Source organism: Talpa europaea (genome assembly GCF_964194135.1).
Source record: "Talpa europaea genome assembly, chromosome: 8".
NCBI classification, from domain to species: Eukaryota; Metazoa; Chordata; class Mammalia; order Eulipotyphla; family Talpidae; genus Talpa; species Talpa europaea.
Window position 1 is genome coordinate 120,868,680 of NC_140075.1, and position 24,264 is coordinate 120,892,943.

Genomic DNA, 24,264 nt, shown 5'->3' on the forward strand with positions numbered 1-24,264 from the left:
TGCAGAGGCCGCGGGCAGCTTCGCAACCCAGCGCTCAACCGCTGCGCCACCGGGGAGGCCCTGCACGTCCTTTTCTAACACGAGTCCTTGTGTGACGGGCCACGCACTTTTGGCGTGAACTGTTGCCCGACGCTGATGCAGGTCGGACCAGATCCCCCTAATTCTTTGCTCCTCGGCTCCCTCATTGAGAAAATGGAATCTCCGCGGCTGGGCTGAGGCGAATAGTCAATACGTCGGAAATCCTCGGCGCGGTGCCTGGACACGCCTTCTCTGGCTGAGGCGCCATAGTGGGTTCCAAGCCCCTGGCGAGGGTTGGGACGCCAGCCTGGCTTCCTGGGTCATGTGGGCGCGGGGCCTGAGGCAGAAGGTGCCAGCCTGGCCTTTGAAGCCATGCCCCCCGAGGGTGTGGGCATCATGGAAACTGCGGTGTGGACAGCAGGCCGCGGGGTAGAAAACACTGAGAGTGGCCTCTGGGCTGGAAATTTTGGAGCCGGGGCAAGGGGTGAGCATGCCGGGGCGGGGGGGGGGTAGGTGAAACCAGGGAGGGGGTGCACGGTGCACAGATGCCGCAGCTTGGTGGCTTGGTGGCTTGGCGTGTGTGCCAGCTGCGTTGACATTTAGTTGTAGGTTCGTAGAGAGCGGGGATTCAGTCATCAGGCTGTGGAGAAGGTGTGCGGTGGGTGCGTCAGGGGCCATTACCCTGTTTTGCAGATGAGAATGGGAGGCCCCGGGTGCCGAGTGGCTTGCTCGCGCCGCACACCCCTCGTGGGCGTCACACTCCAGACTGCGCTGGAGCCCGGGCCTTTGCCCCCACGCGGCGTTTTCCTCTGTGCTGAGTGGCCTCGGAAATAAAAATGCCCGTGGCTAGTTTGCTAGCCGAGGAAGAGGGTGGACATGTGCCCTGAGCAGTGGGCCCTGCCCCCCAATTAGGACACACGGACCTTCAAACCCCAGGCTTCCTGGCGCCCTGTTTGGCGCCCCTGGTCCATCTGGCAAGGGCACCAGCCTCTGGCTTCAAAGCCTGGCCCAGGGGTGTGCCGAGGCCCACCTCCAAGTCCAGGCTGGCTTCCCTGTGAGCCAAGAAGGGGGAACCCGCCCGGGGGACTGGGCAAGTTGCTCGTTCCCACCTGTTGACTCCCTTTCTCGTTGAGACGGAGGGAGACTCCCACGTCCACGGTGCTGCCCCGGCACCGGGGTCAGAACTGGAGGTCACGGGATGATGAGGAGAGGGGCCTAGTACAGCCATGGGTGGGGGGCATTTCTGGTGTTGAGAGTCCTGGTTTCAGTGGTACAGAACTCGGGGTGGGGTGGGAAGGCCTGGCGGGCCCCGACTGGTTGGACGGTGTTCGCAGTGGGGGCTTTTCCAGGGGTGCTGGAACTGCCCGGTCCTGTCGGTGAGTCCTGGCCGCCCGGCTCACTTTGGTCCTGGGGTCCTGATGCTTTGGGGCGCTGCAGAATTGATCGCCAAAGCAACACCAGCCTCAGCCACTGTGCTCCTTAGGGACTTTGTGTCATCACAGAAATGGGGGATTTGTGGGTGCTGCGATCACCGGGCACCACACTGTGGGGGATTGATGAGATCACGTTGCCCGGTGTAGGGGCAGGAATGGACACTGAGCAGGTTTCTAGGATCCCATGCAGAGCAGGTAAAGGAGGAGTCAGAGTCCTTAGTGGCTTTTTGCAAGTCTTTTTACTGGGATTTACCCGGTACACCGCAGGCAGGGGTACTGGGAGGTCAGGAGGCTGGCAGGCCTCCCAGCCCCCAGCAAATCCTCACTCTACCTGGGCTCTCCGGCCTTCTCTCTGCTTCTCTTCTTCTCTCGGCTTCTCTTTCTCTCAGCTTCTGCTGGCGTCCCCGTGACGCCGCCCTTAAAAAGCCCAGTCTCAGCCCAGGTGAATCCCATCTCCCTAGGCCCACACCCCACTCCAGGTGCCGCCATCGGGCATGCGTTCAGGACCGCAGGATCCGTCATCTCTCCTGATGGCGGGAGGGCAGGAAAGCCTGACGTTTTTCCTTACCCTACACCCGGCGTTATGGGAGACGGTACTTTGGAAGAAAACAAGACAGACAGTTGCTGCATTTAGAGAGGAGGGTCCGTCTTGTCCTGTGATGCTGGGTGGAGGCGACCTGTGTGTCCCCCCCCCCCCCCGCGCTGTGACTTCAGGGGGCAGGTGCAGCGCTGTCCTCCCCTGGGCTTCTCGGGTGAAGGAGGACCCGTGGCGGACCGGGACCCACCTGAGGCTGCCTGTGACCAGGTGCGCGAGCTCTGGCTCCTGGGCTCGCCAGCCGGCCCTCGGAGCAGCCACAGGTGGGGGAGGGTAGCTGGTGGGGCCTGAGGTGTGCAGTAGGGCTCAGCTGGCCCCCCTTGCCTGGGGGTCCGTGCACTGCTCACCCCCCAGCAGGGAGAATCGGGGTCTTCCCAGCTGAGAAATTCGGTCACTCTCGTGGCTTGGGTTCTGGTGCGTGGCTCCTGGGTGCCCCTGGGCACCTGGTGTCCAGGTGTGGCCCTCCGGGAGGCCTTCCCCTCACCAGGTGTGCAGTTGCCCTTTCTCGGGGGGGGGGGGGGGGGGGGGGCGTGAGGGATGGCGCCTCCCTGCAGGTTGCTTGCGGGGAAAGTGCATGCAGATCCGTGTGGCCTGTCTCCCTGTGCCTCCTGCACCTCCTGCAGCCGCAGGCACATGCCTCGCGTCCCCCTCCCCGCAGGGACGGACTCTGGGACCTCGCTGCTGACAGGGCTTGTAACCTGTGTCTGTTCTCAGTGCCTCATCTCCCCAGAACAGCCCTGTTCCCAGGGGTGTCTGGTTTCCCCCGCCATTCATCCAACCCCACACCGTCCTTAAGCAGCAAAAACTGGTTTTGCAAAGTAAACCGAGACTCTGCCACGTCCTGGGCAAGTGAGGATGGGGCAGGCGACTTAATAAGTTACCAGCAGGCCTCTGCAGCGCCTAAAGACCCGCCGGCCTCTGCCTCCCGCCCCCTTTTCCTCGGCTCCTTAACACTCCAGTGGGCAGGCAGAATGGGGGAGGGCCTTCCCCTTCCAGCAGACAAAGCCCATCTTGCCTTGGGCCCCTCCCGGCCAGACCCCCAGCTGCAGGAGGGCAGGCCTGGGCTTTGAGCTGGCTCCTCGGGAGATGAGCCTCCTGCCCAGCTGACCCTCTGGGCACAGGGTCCTGGCAGAGCCTGGGCAGCGGGGTGAATCTTTTGTTCTTGCCCCGACTCTGCAGCTGATGGTGGGACCCGTGGGCTTCCGTGAGGCTCCCGTGGGCTGTTGAAAACGTGCTTGCTTTGGCAGGAGCTTGCGTTTGGCAGGAAGGCCCGGGGCTGGGTAGCCTCTCCCTGACCCTGAGACTGGCGAGTGTCAGAGGAGCACAGGGCAGGAGGACAGAGCAGCTCCCCGTGCCCCAGCTTGGTAAAGAGGCTGGTAAGGTAATGCCGTGTCCCCCCCGTGGGCAGCCCTTGGGGCTCCCCGCGCTGAAGGCGTTCTCAGCGTAGGAGACCTTAGCACGCGGCGGCCAAGGCCAAGCTGGGGCACGGCAGCTTTGTAAGGGCATTGCTTCGAGGGGTCCCTCAGAGCCTGCTATTCCACAGAGAAGGCCAGTTGGAAGGATGACTTGTCCCCACTGTCGCCGTGCTGGGGGCCCCACGATATTTAGTGTCCTTAGGAGCCCTCTAGTCCGGGGGGAGGCAGACAGGTCTCACCCCTCGGTGCAGGTAGGACTGTGGCTGCCAGCGTCCAGCGCTGAGAGCCACGGAGGCCCGGCCCACACCCGGGAAGGATGCTGGGATCCAGCGGCTTGCCTGCAGCTGGGGGGCTGGGGGGGACACAGGAGCTTTCCCTGCAGTAGTTGTCATCCCTGCTCTCACAGATGAGGAAACTGAGGGCCACAGAAGTTGAGACTCGCCTCTGTGCGTGACGGTGGGTGCCAGATTAGAATCCAAAGCCCGGAATCCCAGCCGACCTTGACCCCAGGCTGCGAGAGGGGCCAGACACGCAGCTGTGGGCCATGAGGGGGAAGTAGCAGGCGGGCCGACCCGGTGGGCCCTTGAGAAAATGCACCAGATTTTGGCCAGACCTGGGGAGGAAGCAGGGAGGCGGCTTGGACTGGAGGGAGGAGAGAGCGGGGTCTGGCGGGAGAGGCCCGTGTGGACTGGCCGGGGGACAGGCCCGCCGCTCCCTGGACCTGCCTTTGCACCTGAGCAGAAGGCGTGGGATACACCTGCCCCCGGCTCTCTCTTTCCGTGCCGGGTTTTAAAGCACTTTCCTTCAGTGGCGGGACAAATGTGTGACGTCACTGCACAGCTATAAGGTCAGGAACAGGACCCAGGGCAGGTTCTCTGATCCAGCAGACCGGGTCAAGGAGGAGTCAGAGTCCTCAGTGGTTTTGCAGGTTTTTATTGGGGTTCAGCGGGTATGTGGCAGGCAGGGGAGCTGGGGGGCCGGGAGGCTGGCAGGCCTCCCAGCCCCCAGCAGGTCTTCACTCTATTGCTCTCCGGCCTTCTCTCGGCTTCTCTTTCGGCTTCTCGGCTTCTGCTTCGGCTTCTTCTGGCGTCCCCGTGACGCCGCCCTTAAAAGCACAGTCTTAGCGCAGGTGGACCCACTTCAGGTGCCCGCCATCAGGCATGCACTCAGGATCACAGGGTTCCCTCATCTATCCTGATGGCGGGAGGGCAGAAAAGCCTGATTTTTTTACCTTACCCTACAATAGCGAACAGGAGAAGATAAAATCCCAAACCCCAAAGAGCCCTCCAGGGCTTGCCCGCTGCCTGGCGCATGTGCTGCTCCGCCCCCAGCATCCAGCTGCTGGTGTTTCTAGGGGCTGCTCTCCACGTGCCCCCTGGGGGCCTGCCTTGGGTCTGGTGGGTCACAGGCCCCTTCAGAAGAAGGGCTGGGGCTTGGGAGAGGCGGGCCCTCTGGGGAGAACGCCTGCGCCTGTGGGTCCTTCCCGTGAGGCTCTTCTCTGGGGTCATGGCGTGAAGCAGATGAGACGCTGTAGGGCAGGACCGGGCACTGTGCCGGTTTTCTGATCCCATGCAGACCGGGTAAAGGAGGAGTCAGAGTCCTCAGTGGGTTTTTGCAGGTCTTTTATTGGGGTTCACCAGGCATATGGCAGGCAGGGGTGCTGGCAGGGGGGCTGGGAGGCCTGCCAGCCTCCCAGCCCCCAGCAAGTCTTTACTCTATCTGGGCTCTCTGGCGTTGGTTCTGCTGCTTCTCGGCTTCTCTTTCGGCTTCAGCTTCGGCTTCTGCTGCTGCTGCTGCTGGCGTCCCCGTGACGCCGCCCTTAAAAAGCACAGTCTTAGCTCAGCTGAATCCCATCTACCTAGGCCCACACCCTACTCCAGGTGCCCGCCATCAGGCATGCACTCAGGACAAGGATCCATCATCCATCCTGATGGCGGAAGGGCAGAAAAGCCTGACATTTTCTTTACCCTACAGACGCTTTCCAGGCAGGGAGCAGCCGCTCTCCCCAGGTGAGCACAGGTGTAGACCCCAGGGCGGGTGTAGACAAGTCCAGAGTCATGTCCCGGTTTTTAACTCATGTTCTGTCCTGGAGGGGACGTCAGTTCGGTGCTGCAGCGGCAGCTTGGCCAGCCGTGTCACTGTCCCCGGCGTGTCCTTGGCTGGTGGTTCCAGCAGTGTGGGGACAAACCTGCTCGGGGCATGGTCATCGGACGGTCCCTGGCGTCCCGGCAGGTCTCACCGCAGGGATCCACGCCCCCTCTCTCACGCCCACTCCTAGCCTGCTCTCCCCCCCACCCCCCACGGCCTCCAGAAACAGCGAGCTTCGCTTTAAGAGGCACGTGGGGAAGAATTTCCCCGAGCATGTAGCTGTGGTTGTGCAGGAGAAGGCCAGTGCTCTGCTGGGGCGCGTCCGGGTGGAGGCGCAGGGCGAGGCGATGCCGGGGATGGCCCTGGCGCGGTTTCATGGCTAGGGGAGGAGAGCCGGCCCGCCCCTTCCTTGCTCTCTGTCAAGTGCAGTGGCGGGTGTGCGGGGGGGCCTCCTCTGTTGCTGGCTCCCCTTCGGCTGGCATTTGAAATCTTGCACATTCAAGCACAAGAATGTCTGAAAGCGAACGGGGTTTTCCTGGAAAATGCTTTGTCTTGCACCTACTGCTTGGGGCGCTGCCGGCAACCTGGCCCGCCTGGGCGGGGAGGCCTGGGGCTCATCCTCCAGCACTTTGTTCTCGGGGCTCGCCCCCCACCTCCTGTTGGCACTGGGGCGCTGCTTTATGGCTTATCAGTGTGACCCGATCACGAGCCTGCTGCCAAGGCGCTCGGATGCCCTCGTCTAAATAGGGGCAGGAGTTTTGTTCTCACCACACACTGGCTGAGCGTCTCCCTGGGACACGACGAGTGGGAGGCGTGTGTGGTGTGGGGAGGAGCCCGGTCATTCTGAGGATGCTGCACTCGAAGCTGGGGTCCCACCCCACAGCACGGTGGGCCGGCACAGAACCCCAACATCTCGCCCCGTTTGGGGAGCCCGTCCTTAACGCCTGTGTTGGATCCCACGCCCCTGCCTTCGCCCACCCTTTCTTATCCTGCTGTCGGGCTGGACCCTTTCTCCGGTAGATAACGCTTGAGAGCGGAGCCGGGGGGCAGGGCTTTTCGCGCTGGTTTCAAGCAGGCCCGCTGGTGTTCGAGGGACTCAGGCTCCAGTGGGGGGCCCCGCCCCAGCGTGGGTGCCGGACCTGGCCCTGGAGCCACAGAGGAGAGGAGGTGCTGGAAGGGCGAGGACGGAACTCTCCTGCCGGAGTCCACTTGGCGCCGTCGGCCGCCTGCTCTCCGGGGCCGCTGCTGCGAAGAGGCGCTGGCGTGGGGTGGCAGGTGCTGGGGTGGGAAAACACTGGCCTGGCGAGACCGGCCAGGCCTCACGGCTCCGGCTCTGGCTCCGGGGGTGAGGGCTTTCCTGTGGGCTGGTGACAAAGGCTGCTCCGCAGACTGGCCTGGGGGTGTCTGTGGCCCTGAGCGTGACCCTGTTGAGGCGTCCTCCTGGATGTAACCCCTGGCCACCGTGTCATCCTCGCCCTGGCAGCCTTTGCCCTCCGGCAGGAGGAGCCGGGTTGAGTGGGAGGCCGCTTGAGTCAGGCTTAGAGTCAGGTTGCCAGGGGCAGGACGTGGCTCTTCCACACAGACGTTGTGGTGCAGGAAGGGGAAGTTGGGAAGATCTGTGCTCGGGGCCCTCGACTATGTCGCAAGTGTCGTGTTTCTGTGCCGCCCAGTCTGGTCAGGCTCCTTGGAAAACCGGTGCGAACACCTGAGCTCAGCAGCCCCTGCCCTCGGGCCCAGCTGCCTTCGTGCCTAGGTGTGCAACGGACAGAAACCCCTGTGCTGGACGCAGGGGGCTGCTTCCAGAGCATTCTGTTCACAACAGTGGAGACCTGGAAAGGGCCCAGATGCCGCCAGGGGTGGGTGAATGGGCCGGGAGACCCCGCGGTGGACTGTTACGCAGCTGTCCAGGCACATCAGCTACAACGCGCGGCCGTGCGCATGCGTTCGGCAGCGTCACAGACCTGATGTTTATCGTGTGAACGTGGTGTGTCTGACCGTGTAAAAGCGTTTGCTCCCAAGGTGAGTACCGGCCCAGCTGCTTTTCTTGCGAGGCTAAGAGAACACAAGAACGCAGCCTGCAGGAATAGACAGACACGGCGCTTCGTTTCAGGCCGACTGTTTCTTGGACTGGAGGAGGTGGGGGGGTGCCATGGGGGTGCCATCTGGCTAGATGGAGGCTATTGTCAAGGCCCTGGGCTTGGGGCGGCGGGTGTGCAGGTGGGGGTCACATCGTAAGCAGTAACTCGACGAAAGCAGGGCTGTTGCGCCGAGAGTGCTGATCAATAATTAACCCAGTTCTGTGTGTCTCAGGCCCAGCTCCCCCCACACCGCACCCCCAGGTTAGTTTTAGCCAAGGCTGGGGTGGCCCAGATTGCTGGGGCCGGGCTCCAGCCCGCTTTCCCCTGGCTGCCCTCTGGCCCTGGCCTCCCGTCAGCCGCCTGCCGCAGCAGAGACCTCCTGGCTCGGCCACTCGTTTCCCGCCCGTGTCACACACCAGCGCCTGGCTCTGGCGGCCTCGCCCTGGCCCCTTCCACACGCGTGCGTCCGCCCGGACCTGAGATGGTGTTCCCAGGCAGCCAGGGGTCTTGCTCGTGTTCGGCAGAGGACTCCCCAGCTCCTGTTCACTCGCCCTTCCTTCGTGACAGCCCCAGCCTCCCCTCCAGCGGGCCTTGGCCTCGTGGCTGCTTCTGGGAAGACTTTGGGGGGGCCTGCCTGCTCCCCCTCCCCGGGCCCTGACGCGGGGCAGTGGCGTGGGCTCTCCTGCCCACCCGTCTTCTAGTAATTGAGCTGTGCGTCTCGAGGTTTCAGGTTCACAGGTGACGGCACACTCGGGGATACAGCATGGGCCCCCCATTGTCACTACCACCACCCCAGGCTCTGCACTGGAGGGACATGGTGGTTGCATCAGGCGTCTTGTGCGCTAGAAAAGTCGGCAGGGCTTGGAATCCTCGGGACCAGCTGCCTCAGGCAGGAGATCCGGGCCCCAGGGAGCTGGCTTTGGGTCCTGTGTCCACCCATCCGCAGAGGACCCGGCCGAGACACAGCTGAGGTTGGGGAGGTAGCCCCGAAGACCCCACCCACCCACCTCCCACCGCGCCAGGGGTGCGGGCTCAGGGCGAGAAGTGGGGGGTGTTTAAGGACAGTGCTCCTCGGGCATCAGCCTGATTGCTTGGGGTCCTCCCTGGCCTCTGCGGCCTGTGGGGACCCCTCCATGCTGTGGACTGCCCAGATTGCAAGGTTTCGATTCCAGCCCCCGCCTGGTCATCGCTGGTGACCTGGGTTTGGCCTCGCCATGTGCATCTCAATTTATCTCCGTGTAAAATGGGCACAGCCCAAGCCCTGAGCACAGCTCATGTACGGGCTGCAGCGTGCCCTTCACACCTGCCCCCTCGCGCCTGAGCGCTCACACACAGTAGGTGCTCAGCTAATGGACACCGTTGGGTCTTTCTTCTTCTTCTTGGCTGGCGCTGGGAGGCTCCCCCTGCCAGGGTGTTGGGAGGGGCACAGATGTTCTCCTGCCGGGTTTGGGCTCGAGGACGGCTGGTGAGTTGGGCTCTCAGCTCGCCCTGTGTGGGCCAGAGCAGTGGCTGCCCTGTGCCCGGGTGCTGGGGCGCGTCTCGTGTCCGCCTCCTGTCCTGCCTCCAAATGGCCTTGGTTCTGGTGGACCTGACGCCGCTTTCTGCTTTTTCCTGCCATCAGAGCCCCTCACGGTGGGAGCTTGCTGGAAGCAGCTTTTCTGACCCTGCCCCTGAAGATCCACATTCATCAGCTTTGACAAGTGCCGAGGAGCCCCTCCTGTGCCAGGCCCTGGGGCTCTGGGGGCCGGGACAGCAGTCCGGGCCCCCACAGCCCAGTGGAGAGACGTGGAAGGCGGAGTTGGTTTAGCAGAGGAAGCTCAGAGGTCCTGTAACTAGAGACTCGCTTCTGACAGGAGGCTTCTTGATCCCGTCCCCGGCATGTTAGGCCCATAGTGTTGCAGCGCTTACCACGCTGGCTCACGAGAGAGCGGGCACCGCGTCTTAGCTCCTGGCCTAGACAGATGCCACCCTTGATCCCGGCACTCTCCTCCGAGCCTCAGACTCCCGGACACGGCGCGTCCCACAGCCCCCGCCAGCGTCCTGCGCCCGGCGCCTGCCCTCCCTGTAAGGGCACGGTGCCCCCCGGGGCTTCGCCACAGGGGCTGCGGGGTGGGTGGACGTGCCTCAGAGGCCAGGCTGGGGACCCCGGCCCTCGTCTCCCGCGGGCTCACGCGCTCTCTCCATGGTCATGTCCTCCGCGGCCCCCGAGCACCAGGCGGCTCTGCTCTCCCCCGCTCCCGGCCGCCCTGCCCCTCTTGCTTCTCTCGGCGCTTAGTGTCTCCAGCACAGACACGTGCCTTTCCGTCTTGCCGCCTCCTCCCTGGCTTACCTCAGCGTCCCAGCTCGCGGGAGTGCTTGGGGGTTACCCGGGCCTTGCGTGGGCGCACAGCGGCCAGTGGGCAGTACCGCCTGCCGGTGAGGGTTAAATGAGATCCCACACCCAGGCCCCCAGGCAGGGGAAAGTGCTCCCTGGGGAGGTTGTGTTCAGGGCGACCTCTGTTCCTGGCAGCCCCGCCTCGGCCGCGTGGTCAGCCAGGCAGCAGCTGGCGAGCACCTGCTGTGGGCAGCGGCCAGGGTGGGGCTGGCGGCAGGTGAGCGTGCACCTGTCCCCCGAGATTCTGAGGTTCCCGTTCACCTCGGAGGCCAAGTGTGCAGGCCGGGGCTAGGGGAGGGGCAGGGGACTAGACAAGAAGGGATTATTTCCAGTTGGGGTGATGGGGAGGTGTTGGCGATGGGCGTTGGGTTGGGGGGGTGGTTGTAGCAGGTGTTGGGGCAGGTCAGGCCACCCCTGCCCCCCACTGTGGACAGCTGCCCTTGCTGTGATACCATCTGTTGAGATTTTCACTTCCTGCTGAGATATTAGTCGTTGCAAACTTGTCATTTCTTAACCTTCCTCCACCCCAGTCTTTCAACGGTGTCCTCCGTCGCCTGCTCCCCTCCCCCGTTTCCTGCTAGAGACTAAACTCTCGGTGGTAGAATAAAAGAACCCGCCAGAGTTTCTTGCTCTCTAGATGAGTCTGGTCATTTGGTGGAAACTCCAAGGGGCAGGCCCAGCCCTAGGCCCCACCCTGGGTGCCCTCCTGCTCCCTGTAGGTTTTGTTGAGCTTGCCTGTCCCTTCACGTTTCCTCGGTTCCTCCATTAGAGCAAGTGGGTCTTATCTTTGTAACTCCCCTGCCCCCGCCCTCCCGCACCTCCCCAGCACACCCTGACACCCTGCATAGGTGTCCAGGAGATACTGGTGCAAATAGGAAGGTGCACACCCAGCCACCAGCCTTCTACCCTGGGGCGATGATCTGGAGACCTGGCTGACTCCGCCTGGCTGGCCACCACCTGCTGGGGGCTCCCGCACACTCTGCGCCTGCTTGTACCCCAGGAGTGACAGAGCTGGTGCCTCTCTGTCCCGCCATGGGTGCCCTGTGACCTGGGGTGAGGGCTGGGGTGGAGTGGAGCAGAGTGGGTCCCGGTGGATGGGGGTGTAGATGCCACATTCCCCCCAACCCAGCTACTTGCTAGGAAGCGGGAAGGCCCTGCCTCTCCCAAGGAGCGCTGTGCGCATGCCCAGGGCAGAGGATGCCGGGAAGACCAGCCTCCACCGCCCCACCTGCCTGGAGGGTGTGGGGAAGTAGTTGGGGGCCCACAGACCTGGGGGTGTTAGCGCCTTCTCCAGCACCCGCCCTCTGCGGACACCCCCCGCCCCTGCGGTCTGCCAGCAGGCTGTGCACACTCCCTGGCCTGCCCCCCAGCAGCCTGTTGACTTTCCCAAGAAAGGAACTCTGCAGTGCTGAGTCACAGTCGTGTGGCCCTCGCTGCCGTGAAATGTGGCTCCTCGCATCCACCCCAGGGCAGGCGCTGAGGGTGAGGACAGGGCCACCCCTCCTGGGACTCGCCCTCTGAGTCCTCCCTAACTAACCCTGCCCCGCTGAGGCCCCACCCCAGTCCCACCCCCAGCAGGGTCGGCCTCAGTGGACTCTGTCAGATGCACATGCGCTCCTTGGTGTTCCAGGCCCAAGCGCAGGGTGTCCCGACCCGATGTGAAGTGGCTCCCTGCGGTTTTCTCCTCCTGGCCTCTGAGGAGTGTCTAAGGTGCTTCTGAATCGAAAGTGCCGAGTGCTGGGCTGTGTGCACGGGGTTGGCCCGGCTCCCTCCCGCACCTGTGGTTGCTCTTTGTCCCTGGAGCCCAGCTTCGGCTGCCTGCGGCCAGGCCTCTATTCACCACGTGAAGTGGGTCCTGAAGTGCCTTGGCGGGGTGCCGTGCCTGAGCTTCGGGGGATAGGGGCTGCCCCACGGCTGCCCACCAACGGTCTTGGCTCAGTAGGGGGACTTCCTAGCATCAGATAAGCCGACTCCGCCCCCAGACTGCCCCAGACTGCACAGCAGCCCTCAAGGGAGGGTGCAGCGCTCTGGGCACCCTGCGCTGTGCTCAGCCCCCCTCCTGTTGGGGTTCCCCAAGCGCCTCCAGGATGTGTCCCGCTGGCCATGCTGTGCTCCCTGCCCCAGCACCTCGTCTCCTTTGCCAGACTCCCCCCATTGCGAAGGAGCCAGGGTCCTTACAGGCTGCCCTGGTCCTATTGCAGGAGAGCAGTGGCTCAGAGAGGGCCGTGGCCTGCCTGAGGTCGCAGGGCAGCCGCTTGGCCTCTCCTCTGCTCTGGGGGTGTCGGGTTTCCAGGTGCCCCTTCCCACTGGTCTCCTTGGGCAGCTCAAAGGAAATATTTGTTTTCCTCTCCGTGAACAGAGAATGGAGTCATGCTTGTTGCTGTGAACAAGGCCAGGAGGACAGGCGGTGGGGAGCCTTGGGGAGGGCCCTCTCTGATCATGCGGCCGCCTCATTAGGGGAGCCGGGGCTCCCGGGCTTGTGCAGATCTGCGCTGGCTTTGGCCCTGGGGACCCCAGGATTAATTGAAATGAGGTGGAACAGATGGATTGAATCTCTCCGCAGCTTTATGTGACAGCCTCTTAACATAAAAACACTTCATTACCCACTCGTTTTGCCAGTGCTCCTGCCCCAGGCCCGGGCGCAGGGGGAGCGGGGGGAGCCAGGAGCCCCGTCCAGATGGAACTACAAGCACGTGGCCCGTGGGCCTGGGCTTTGAACAGGCGGCCGAGGATAAATCATCAGACTAACATCCCCTTTCAGCAGCTAAATTAGGAGGTCGTGTTCCTGGCCTTCACATCCCAGAGAGTGGGCTGTGGCGCTTGCTTTTGGGGTCAAGTCCCTGCTGCTCTCAGATGGTAACAATGTGGGAGGCATGATTGTTGGGGGGGGGGGCAGGAACCACGGACTATAAACACCCCAGCCTGGAAGGCCTGAGGCAGGCATCCCTGCAGAACTTGGCCCGGTTAGGGCCACAGAGGAGTGGGCGAGGCCTGCAGGCCGCTCAGCAGACCAGAAGCTCCGACTCCCATCCATACCCCGATCCCACCAGGCAGCCCCATGAGCAGCGCTGGGCGAAGACCCCTGAGATTGGGAATTTCAGCCATTCTTGCCTTGACCACCTCACCTGGGCATGGGGAGGAGTGACAGGACCTCCTGGTGTGTGTTTGCCTTGCCAGGTTGTCGGGCGGTTTTTCTGAAAGATTTATTTATTTATACAAGGGCTGGGGTACAGGCCAGAGGTGTGGGAAGGTGAGAGAATTCACCAGAGACAGAGCAGGGAGCAGAACAGGCAGACAACCAAAAACACTCCGCAGGGGAGCAGGGCGAGATAGGGGAGGTCTGCAGTGCCATGTGGGTCTCTCCCTTGCGGGGCTGGGAATCGAACCCGCGCTGCAGAGGCTTCACAGCGCTGCACTCAACCCGCTGTGCCACCAGGGAGGCCTAGGCGGTTTGTATATGGGGCCAAGAGGTTGTTGAGGGCATTTGGAAATCTCTCTTGCCCACATCCAGCTGGGAGGCTTTGCGGGGTGTCCCAGGAGCAGTGCTGGCTGAGGCTGGAGACAAACTCCAGGAGGTGGCAGAGCACCCCAATCTCCTTTGTCTCTCTGAGGAGCTGTGGGGCTGTGTCTTGCCACCTCCTGGGGTGCCGGGGTGGGTGCTAGGACCGTTTCCCGGAGACCTGCCAGGCCTGAAGTCCCTTCTGTGGCTTAGGACTTAAGATGACCCTTGTCTTGCTTCTCTTGCTTACACAGCTCTCACATTAGGGGTCTTCCAGGCAGAGGGCAGGTGTGCGCCACCCAGCACTAGGGATCGAGGTGCTCTTAACTTTGGTTAACATCTACAGGCTCTGAACTCTTAAGGCATATGGGGCCGATACTGCCAAGTTTTAAGGCGTCTAGGAAGGAACTCAGCAGAGGAAACAGCTGTCCTGTGGTGTGGAGCAGAGACTTGATTCCCAAGGGGGCAGAGGGAGAGACTCCTCCAAGAAAGAGATGCTTTTAAAAACCTTACTCAATTTAAAATTTGAGGCGTTTTCTGCTGCCTCTGAGTAGGGGTTGATTGGCAAGTCAAAGTGTAAAAGTGCCCCAGAAGTGGGCAGATGGGGCATCAGGCGTTCAGGAGAAAGAAAATATTATGTTTAAGGGCATCAAGGGTGGCTGCCTGGAGGAGGGGGCGTTCTCGCTGCATTTTGGAAGACGAGTAGGGTGGTGGTCTATAATCTCTGTCAGAGCTGGCCATGCGTGAGGAAGCGAGCTGAGGTGACAGGGTCAACGGAGGTCTGATGTGCTGTTCCCTGCCCCCTCCCCCATCTCTACCTCTCCCTGCCTCAGAACCCTGGGACTTGAGAGCATTTGCTGTCTCGGCGTGCCCTGTCTCCTTGGCAACCGTGAGCGTCTTCATCTTCCAGCCTCTGCTGGGAGTTTGTCTTAACTTTTCTGGCATTTTCCTTCAGTGACTTGCACTGACAGCTCCTACTCAGGCTCCCAAGGAGCGGCTGCGTGGACCTGAGGCAAAAGTTCGCCTTTAGCAAGTTTTTTTTTTTTCCTTCCTGGCAAAAGGTCAAGCCAGCAAATTCAGTTTCATCTGCAGGAAGAAAAAGATTTCTTCCTGCTTCTTTGTGAAATCATTGTCTTGATCCAACAAACCCAGGGTTTCCAGTGGAAACTGAAGATAACATCTCTATCTCTCTCTCTCTCTCTCTCTCTCTCTCTCTCTCTCTCTCTCTCTCTCTCTCTCTCTCTCTCTCTCACACACACACACACACGTTCAAACACTTCCTTGTTTGCACCCTCGGGGAAGATGACCTTTCTGTTTGTGCAGGCAGAGGTCCAGAGAGGCCCTGGGGCCTTATTCTGTGAGGACCTCCTTGCCTCTGGTGGTGCTTTCTGGGATCCCTGAGTGTCTTCAAGGGTCTGGTCTCTGGGCGCCCACCCTTCCCTCAGGCCTCCTGCCTCAGCTGCCCCCGCCCAGCACGTCCCCTGCTGGCCACCTGGCGTGTCCTGGCCGGCAGCTCCTCTTCCACAGCAGCAGAGCTGCATGCTTCTTGATTGGGGGGTGGGGGGTTGTTTGGGAGAGAGGGGTTAAAAATGGTTGTGCACATCACGTCTCTTCTTGGATACGTGACTTTGCCACAGATGAGAGGGTAACTTGTTTTAAAATGGACATTTTTCAGTGCTCCATTCACCACAGTTCAGGATCTGGTAAACAGGTCACCGAGAAGCTGCACCAGGAGGATTAAAACTTCTGATTGAAAGTGATTTGATCACATCACTGAATCTCTAGAAAATGCTGGGAAACCTGCTCTTTCTCATCACTCCAATACAGTTGTCTGGGTACATTTCCTCCTCTTCCCCCACCCCCGAAATGAACCACACTTGGGTGTCCTTTTATTCATTCTTAAGCACGTCTTGTCTTCCTGCCCGTGCTCCAGTATCCACTGCACCTGGAACGTGAGGCTGCCCTTCCCTCCGCACCACCCGTGCGCTCGGATTTGTATTTTGAGGTCTTGGGAGCATTTTCAGCTTCCAGCCAGCCAGTCCATATGCTGCTGCTCATGGTCCCCCCTTCTGCTGTTGACAGTTTGACTGTGAAACGTGCAGCTTACTGAGAGTTTGGGGTCCACACCCTTGTTCTCAGAAGTGAGTTCAGGGATCGTTTTAAGGGGCCTGCCCTGAGTCCCTCGGTGGCCAAATCATGGGCGAAGCCCATGCTCATTGGAATCCAGCGCAGGCTCATTGGAATCCAGGTTGAGCGGGAGAGAGACTGGCTGAAGGGGAGCTGCACGCGCGTCCCCGAAGGCCCTGCCAGCTTAGTGGAGGCAACTGGACAAAACGCAGAAGATGAGCTTCACAGGCAGCTGACCCCTGAACTGTGCGGGCCACTGGCCCTCGTCCTCCTTGTAAACAGATTGTGCAAACCTGCAGGATCTGCGCTGAGCGAATTCTTTTCTCTTCCATGTTTGTTTCTTACAATGTGTTTTTTCTTCTGCTGAATTTATGAGAATAGACATGACAGAAAAAAGTGTTCACCGACTGTTGCGACTCTTTGGGGTGGCCTGCGCAAAGGCCGGGGGACGGGAGAGGGGCACGAGGGCGTGGGGTGAGCCCCTGGAGCCAGCCTGGGGATGGCATCGTGGGATCCGTGAAGCAGGGCCCGGGCAGCGGCCTTCTTCCCTGTGGGGCGACTAAGAGGCCCCAGTGTCCACCCGGCTGGCCACTCCCTCTGCAGTGGTCAGGAGCGTGCTGCACATGGCCAGGTGCCTCTGGAGCCTGCTTGTCGCCCTCTCTGTGGTCTGCGCCCCGCGCCGTCACCAGTGGGGCTGTGGATGGCAGGGGCTCCCACCCTGTCCTGGGTTTTCCACCCCGGAGCCTACGAGGGCTCTAACGGGACGTCGGAGTTTTCCTTCCACCGGGCTTCCTGGCTCTGCTCTAGAACTGCACGCTCGGCGGCCTTGAGAACCCACGCCGCAGACCTTGAGACCGGCCGCCCGGACTCCCCAGGTCACCCACCTGGAAGCTGGGACCCCCAGGGCTGCTGGCCGGACTTGCTGACACAGATGCAGCCCCCGGGACTCGCCAGCTGGGGTGACAGACGCTTCCTGGACCGTGTCCTCTGGCTGCCCCGCCTCCCGGTGTGGGGCGCCTTCCACCCCGCCGCTCTGGGGGGAGGTTCTTGTCGATAAGATCTTGTCTTCGGGGTTTGCAGCCATGTGTGTCGGGGTTCTCTCCCCTTTGCGCGGAGGCCTTTCCTGCCCCGATGCTGACACCCGAGTACTCCGACCCGCTGCAGACAGATTTTTTTGCGGCTCTTTTGGTTTGTTTAGAGCCGTTGCCAGCGGGATCCTTCTGCGGTGAGGTTAGTGCTGTTCGTGAGTGAAAAGGCAAATCTGGATCTGAGAGCAAAGCTGCAGGGGAGGAGGGGACAGGGCCTCAGAGCCCCCCTGCGTCCAGGTTTCCCACCCCGTCTCTGCCCTCCAGAACACAGGCCCGGGCCGTCTCGCAGCTCCCTGCCCTGGAGTCACTGCAGCTTTTGCTTCTGCTTTTGCAAAAGACCAAATGGCAAGGGGTGGGGGCTGCTCAGGCCACCCCGCTGGGCTTGTGCGCTCCAGGCTTGTTGGGGCGCACCTCACACAGCCCCAGGGTGACCAGGCGGCCACCGGCAGGCTGGTGCCAGCTGCGCCTCTACAGGGGCTTTCTGTTCCGAGTGCCAGGCAGGAGGTCCCCTCATCTGCAGCCTCCTCACGTCCCCTCTAGACTGAGGGCCTGGCCTGCTGCCCCGGAGGCCCCGCTACCTTGAGATTCGACTTTCCTCTGGGAGGGCCGAGCCCTGAGGCGACTGGCAGCTGTGTAAGGAGCAGCCACCAGCCGCACGCGCAGCAAGTGTGAGCAAGGAAGCGAATTTTTTATTTTAATGAAGATTTAAAACCTACTCCCATTCAGTTTCCAGGAACCCTTTGTGCGTCTGGAACGACTTGCGTGTGCAGGCCTGCTTTTTAAGGTCAGGTCCATCCAGTGAAAAATGAGCACCTGAATGGATGTGCTGGGTCAGCCACATCTGGGTTTCAGAGCTGCGTGTGAAGGCAGAGTGGGGGGGAAGCTCCTTCATGATGCCATGTCGCTTATGTGGTGAAATGATAGCTGGGTGCACTGGCTTCATGAAAGTGTATGTAGTGTTGCTGCTTTTTTTTTTGCATAGAAGAGCTGGGGTGTAGGCCAGAGGTGTGGGGGGTGAGAGGACTCACCAGAGACAGAGCGGGGAGCAGAACAGGTGGATCCACTGAAACCCACCGCTGAGGGTTGCAGCGGGGAGACAGGCGAGGCCTGCTGCATCATGGGGTAGCTCCCTGGCCAGGGATCGAACTCATCCTGCAGTGGTGATAGCACTGAGACTTAACCCCTAGGCCTCCAGGGAGGGCCTCATTAAAGTATATAATTAGACTGTTTCCACCTGTTTCTTTTTACGTCCACTAAGGTAGCTACTAGAAAATCGGAGCTTTTCCTGCCTCGCCTTCCCTTTCTCCTGGAGAGCTGTGGCCACACTCCTGCCGCCGAGCCTGCTTTTGCTGGAAACGTGATGGATGGTCCTTTAGGGGGATGCTTAATGGCTCAGAAGTGTCCTGAGCCATCGAATTAGGTCTTAGGAGAACTGTGGTGTTTTGAAAGGAACAACTTAAGAGAAAAGCTCTGCTCATAAAACAGACATAGTACTTCATCGCACATGACACGTGTCTCCTGTGGGAAATGCGAGAGTCCTGATCTGACGAAATTAAACATCCTGTTTCGGAAGGAGAATTACATGGGTTTTCTAGCCATAATTTCTAGCATTGTTTCTAGTAATCTCTTGCTTAGAATTATCATTAGTACAAAAATGCTGCTTTGCATGATTGCAGAGGCTTTCCATATGATGCCACATTCCCCTTTAGGAAACTTGTGCACCCTGAGAAAGGGGCTGAGTGGCCCAGATGCCTCACTGCTGGCCCAGACCCCGCGAGACTTGTGAAGGTCAGTGGCTGGCTGGGCAGCGGGGCCCTGGGGTTAGTGCTGAGGCAGGTTTGGGACCTGAAGAAGGGCTCGTCTGGCTGGGAGGCCTTCCCTTTGCTGAATGGTGGGTTTTGCTGATTTTCTTGGTGGTGTGTGTTCTGGCCTGGGCAGCCCTGAGGAATCCATGGCTGAGGCCGCCATTGAGAACCAGTGTGCAGGGTTGACTCTTCCTGAACTCTGAGAGAGGGCGGAGGCTGTGTTGCAGCTCAGAGTTAATTCCCACACTCACATACGTTCCGCCCGCTGAGATGCATTTGAGAAACATTTGCCATCTCTCGTAGGGTGACATGCCCGCACTGGACAGAGACCTGATCCAACATGCAACAGAGAGGTGGCTGGGGTGTTTGGGGTCAGGTAGACCTCATGGCTTGGCATCTTCTTCCCCCAGTTTCTGGTGTGGACAGGAGCCTTAGAAAGCCTTCGGTGTGCACAGGAAGGAGGCTGGTAGCTTTCCTGGGCTACCCTTCTGAGCTGGTGGCTCTGGGGAGGCCTGCGGTGTGCAGACCTGTGGGGTTAGCCCATCTTGTGATGCCTTTGCCTCTCGGCTCTAGTGCTGAATACAGAGTCCTCACTTGGGCCATCGGGTGACCCCTGAAAAAAGATGTGTGCCAATGGAAAGTTAAAAAAGGGCGTCAGGGGCCTCCCCTGGTGGCGCAGCGGTTGAGCACTGGTTTGCAAGGCTGCCCGCAGCCTCTGCAGCACCAGTTTGATCCCCGGCCACCGGCGAGGGTCCCACAAAAAAAAAAAAAGCATCAGTGGGGCGCTGCTGGTGAGGAATTTCTATAGTGGCCACTTTGTAAGACCAGAAATACGTAAGCAACTTCCCTCCTTGGTTGTCTTCCATAAAATGTAATTTTTATCTTCTGATTTGTGGAAAAATGAGACCCGTCCAGGCAGGGAAGACCCGCGTGCCTGAGAAGGGCTCCAGGACTTGGTGGTGGGGCTGAGCGGCACCTCCCAGAGTCGGTGACAGACGCCCGACAGGGCCCTGACGCCTGGCTGGTGCCTGGGCTGGTTTCAAAGCCCCTGGTGTGAGGGCCAGAAGGCAGCTCGTTCCGGCGGCCACCTCGGCGACGGTGCGATTAGCCGTGATTTATCCCTCTCCCCGGGAAGTCGCCGCTGGCCGTGAGAGCCGTCTCCTCATTCACAGCGTGGCCCAAAGACCCGCCATGCCGCGGGCCCTGAATCATCAGGCTCTAAAGACTCCGTCGCATCTCTTTAATCTTTATTCTGCTTGTTTTTTTTAATCGCACAAGAACATCCTTTTCAGAGAAACTCCTGGTCCTGCGTATCCCTGCATTTACCGCATCTGTTTATTCCCGGGGTCAGCGCGTGGACGGGACGTGAGGTTTGTTTGCTGGTGATGACCCAGACAGTGCAGACAGCCTCCGACTTTCGTCTCTTTCCGTCCTAAAGGCCCCTGCTGTGGCACGGTGTCTTCAGCGCTCCCTTGGGTGGCCGTGTGCTCATCCAGTGCCTGGTTAAGCTGAAACTTGCTGAATCATTATTTTTGTTTCCTGTTCTTAAGGTGTCTTTCCCCCTTTGTTTCTGTAGGAAGTTCTCCAGCAGCTGATCGTCATGAATTTGCCCAATGTTTTGCAGATTGGCAAGGACCCGCTGTCTGGTAAGTACCCCCCCCCTCACCCCCACGTCCCGCGGCGCCTGGGCAGTGCCCGCAGCTGTGGGCACCGAGCTCTGGCTGCCAGCTTGGAGCCGGCCCAGTGAGAACACGTGGTTACCTTGGGGAGATTTGAAAGGGTGGGTTTATTGCCCAAAGGCATCAGGCCAAGAGCGAGTGTCTCCCCACCCTCCGGGCCAGAGCAGAGGCAGGCAGACGAGGCCCCGGCGTCCCCGGGCACCAAGAAGCCTGCATCAATGGCGTCTCTCCTCGGTGAATGTGGCATCAGTGACTCTGTGTGTGGTACCTGTTGGCAGGAAAGTCAGACTCTCACGTGGAAGCTCACATCTGTCTCCTGCTGGGACCTGGGACGCTGTGCCCCCCAGGGCAGGCCTCGGGGTTGGCCCTTGGGACTCTCCTCCCCTCTCCTGCTGGCCTTCGGGGCCTGAGTCCTGGTCTCGGACACTTGGTGTGACTTGCAAAGACCAAATGAGTTGTCCTGCTGGACATTTTCCAGAAAGTTGGGGCTTAATTCTGATGCCAAACTCACGGGCTGAGCTCACCGGGCGAGGGGCCTCACCCCCTCCAGCTCCGGGCCCCTCCCTGCACCCACGACTCACGCAGGCTCTGCTCCCCATTCCCTGGAGGCCCTCTTGGCGTTTCTGGGTCTGGGGCCTCCTGGCAAGGGCAAGGGCTCCCTAAAGGGAGGCGGTCACGAGGGCTGGCGTCTCCTCAACACTCTCCCGGGGCCTGGCCGCCCTTGATCCTGTCTGTAGCTGCGGAGGCTGATGTTGCCTTGAGACGCAAGGGCGGGTGTCCCGGTGACCAGCCGAGGCCGTCTCGGGAGGAGCGGCTCCCGTTCGGTGCTGTGCCCGGACAGCAGCAGCTTCTGGGGCGCCGGGCCAGGTGTGCTGCGTGGACGCACCGGGCTCCCGCGGGAGGGGAGGCAGCTGGCCAGCGAGCGCCCGTGTCTGCGAGGGCCAGCAGGACGAAATGCCCTTGACCTCCCCTGTCTTCACACGCCGGCCCTTGACCACCTGCAGCCCTGACCTGGTTTGCAGAGTCCACCCTCCTGGCGGCTCTTGGCAGCGATCACCCCCCTGCCTGGACTCTGTGCACCAGTAACAGGGACTGTTGGGTTCACCACCACCACCACCCACCCCGGCCCTCCTTTTGGGGCGTGTGTTTCCTGGCTTGATGTCACTGTTCCCCCGAGTAGAGCGTGTCAGATGCTCCAGGGCCAGCCGCAGCCCTGCGCCCCGCGGGCAGTCAGGATCCCCATGATTTCTGTGGTAACTTCTGGAAAGCGGGGGTCTGCTTTGCTGAGCAGCTGTATTGTCTGTCCTGACTATTTGGGGGGCTGGTGTTAAGGGGGGAGAGGAGAGATGCCTGAGTGGCTGGGGCTTCGGGCTTTGTTCTGTTCCCTCTGCTCTGGAGGCGGCTGTGAGCACGCAGAGGGCCGGGGAGGAGGGAGCTCCCGGAGCCCTGACTCCACCGCGTGCGGGTGTCACGCGTGCGTTCAGAAGTCGAGGTGACCTGGGTATTTATCTGAGGAATGTGCCGCCGCTGGCTTGAGAAGGTGTCTGCTCCCCGCTGCTCCTCGAAGCGCAGTGTACGGCGGGAGGTGGGGGGGGGCGGTGGATAGAGGAGACGCACGTGTGTGCAGGGGGTGTGTGCAGGGGGTGTGTGCAGGGGGTGTGTGCAGGGGGTGTGTGCAGGGGGTGTGTGCAGGGGGTGTGCTCCGCTGGCAGCACTGGAGGTGAGCGCTTGCCCATTGTGACAACATGAGGCCTGAGGGAGTGATGCTAAGTGAGATAAGTCAGAAAAAGAAAGACATAATTTTAGTCATTTGTGAAAAACTACCAAAGCAAACAAATAAGCCCCTAAACTGACTATAGAATGGGGGTGCCTGAGGGGAGGGGGGTGGGGTGGCACTGGCAGAGGAGTCGGTGCGTGGACTTCATTGGGGGTGGTGGGTGTGGTGTGAGACACACAGTTGTCCAGGGGAGAAGCTGGAGTGTTGCGCCCCATGGAGTGTTGTGAACCTGTATTACTTAAAAAAAAAAAGTAGATCTGGGGCTCCCTGGGGGCGCAGGGGTAAAGTCTCAGCACTGTGGAGTTATCAGCAGCCTCTGCAGGACGAGTTCTATGCCCGGCCAGGGAGCTACCCGCAGGGCGCGGCAGACCTCTCCTGTCTCCCTGCTGCTCCCCTCAGCAGTGGGTTTCAGTAGATCTACCTGTTCTGCTCCCCACTCTGCCTGTTCTGCTCCCCACTCTGTCTCTGTTGGATCCTCTCACCCCCCACACCTCTGGCCTGTACCCCAGCTCTTGTATGCATAAATAAATAACTCTTTTTTTAAAAAAGGATATCTGAAAATGTGCTTTTGGGAGTTGTAGTTGTGTTGCCCCCACCCAGGTGAGAGTGGAGACTCCTGGTTTAAGGGACAAGCTCTCAGGCACTCCTCCCATAGGCAGGGGGCCCCCCATCTCAGGCACAGCCTGCCAGCCCTGGCCCGTGCTCTGCCTCCTCACCTGCCACGGCAGCGGCAAGTGGCTCGGCTGAACCCAAAATACACCCTTTCCCCCCACCCAACCACCCCCTGCCTCATCATCTGTCCTTGTCCTGCGTCTCTCTCCCCCCCCGCCCGTGTCAGTGTCCCCCATCCGGCTGCATCTGGAGACGCCCCTTGTTGGTCAGGCACCCCACGGCCAAGGGCTCCAGCCTCTTTCTGAACCGCGTGGGGTGCGAGACTGCCTAGGGAGAGGACAGGTCCCCACATCTGGTACCAAACAGAGACATCAGCAGAGATGTAGATGCTGATTTTTTTGTAAACAGCTTTATGGAGGGGTGATTTCCAGGCCGTGAGGTGCTCCCACCCTCAGCCTGCAGCGCTGTGATTTGCCCCCATAAATGTACAGAACCGTGCGGCCGCCGCAGTAGCTTCAGAACCTACGACTGTGCCCTGTGACGCGAGCGTCCCCGGCGCCCAGTGGGGTGCGCTGGGAGAGGGCGGGAGAGTCCATCCAGCCCCGAGACCCCCAGGCCAGGCCCCCATGGCGGGGGCTGCAACAGGCTGCCCTGAGAGCGGAGGGGGTGGGGGGGCTGCCTCGCCCCCAGGTCGGCCCGAGGGATGAGCCTTGGGCCGGTGCATGGAGGTGTGCATGGAGGTCTGACGAGGGGTCCCGGAGCCTTGGAGACCGGGGCGGGGGGCGCGCCACCAGCATGAAGTCGCCCACGCGCGCGCCAGAGGCGGGGAGCCTTCGTTATGGGAGTGTTTTTCTCTTTTTAAGTTTTAAAAATAGATGTGCGAAGCATTTGGGTTTCTTTCTAAATAAAGAACAAAGCCGGTTTCTTCTCTGTGCCTGCCTGGAAGGCTGGGGGCTGCTTTTCTTCTTTTTCGCTAACTCTGCGCACACCTCTCGGGAGCTCGCCCTGGTGCTCTCTGTGGCCGATGCTGACGCTGCGCTGTTAGTTATGACGTGTCACGGTTTGGGGAGATCTTTTGGTTTCGGCCAGTGCACCAGAGTGGACGCAGGTGCTAGGGACAGGACAGACCCCGGCAGAGGAGCTAGTCCCGCCCCCCGCGCCCAGCTCACAGACAGGGACCCTGAAAGATCCCGGGACACCGGCGCTCGTCCCCCTTCCCCTGACCTAGAAAAGGAGGTGCCGCGGCTCGAACTGCCGGGAGAGCGTGTGCCTCTAACTCTCCTCCTGGGCCACGGGACCGTGTGTTCTTCTGCCCCGGGTGGGATCCGGGTCAGCTCAGCGAATGGAGAAAGCACGTCGTGCGCTTTAAATCGCTTCCCGGTCTCTCTCGGGGTCTGCCCCTTCCGGCCCAGAGCCCGCAGGCTCATATTTCCTGTTCTGTGCCTCGAATCTCGGGATTTCCTCTCTGACTGTCCGTGGTTTTCAACTGTCTCCCCTGGTCACCCCCTCCCTGGGAAAGCACAGGGGACTCCGGGTCTTGGGCAGACTGCGCCCCGCTTTCCTGTGTGGTGCTTGGAGGAAAGGTCTTCCCTTGGCCGGGCCTTTTGGACGCCCAGGACTGGGTGCTGCGGGATCCTGCCCCTCTGTCTGGTCTCACGCATGCTGGCCCGGGGGGG

At 60.9% G+C, this 24,264-nt stretch overlaps 1 protein-coding gene across 4 annotated transcripts in view; it reads left to right on the forward strand.

Annotated features, from left to right (window-relative positions):
• The window catches only part of CCDC88C (coiled-coil domain containing 88C), a gene marked incomplete at its 5' end in the record, with an annotated part of 107,887 nt that overhangs the window by 24,450 nt on the left and 59,173 nt on the right, over positions 1-24,264 (forward strand). For all 4 annotated transcript variants that reach the window (XM_084240802.1, XM_084240800.1, XM_084240799.1 and 1 more), the window contains one exon: positions 20,097-20,166. In XM_084240802.1, the coding sequence (XP_084096928.1) occupies positions 20,097-20,166 (70 nt within the window). The remainder of the gene's footprint in view (positions 1-20,096; positions 20,167-24,264) is intronic.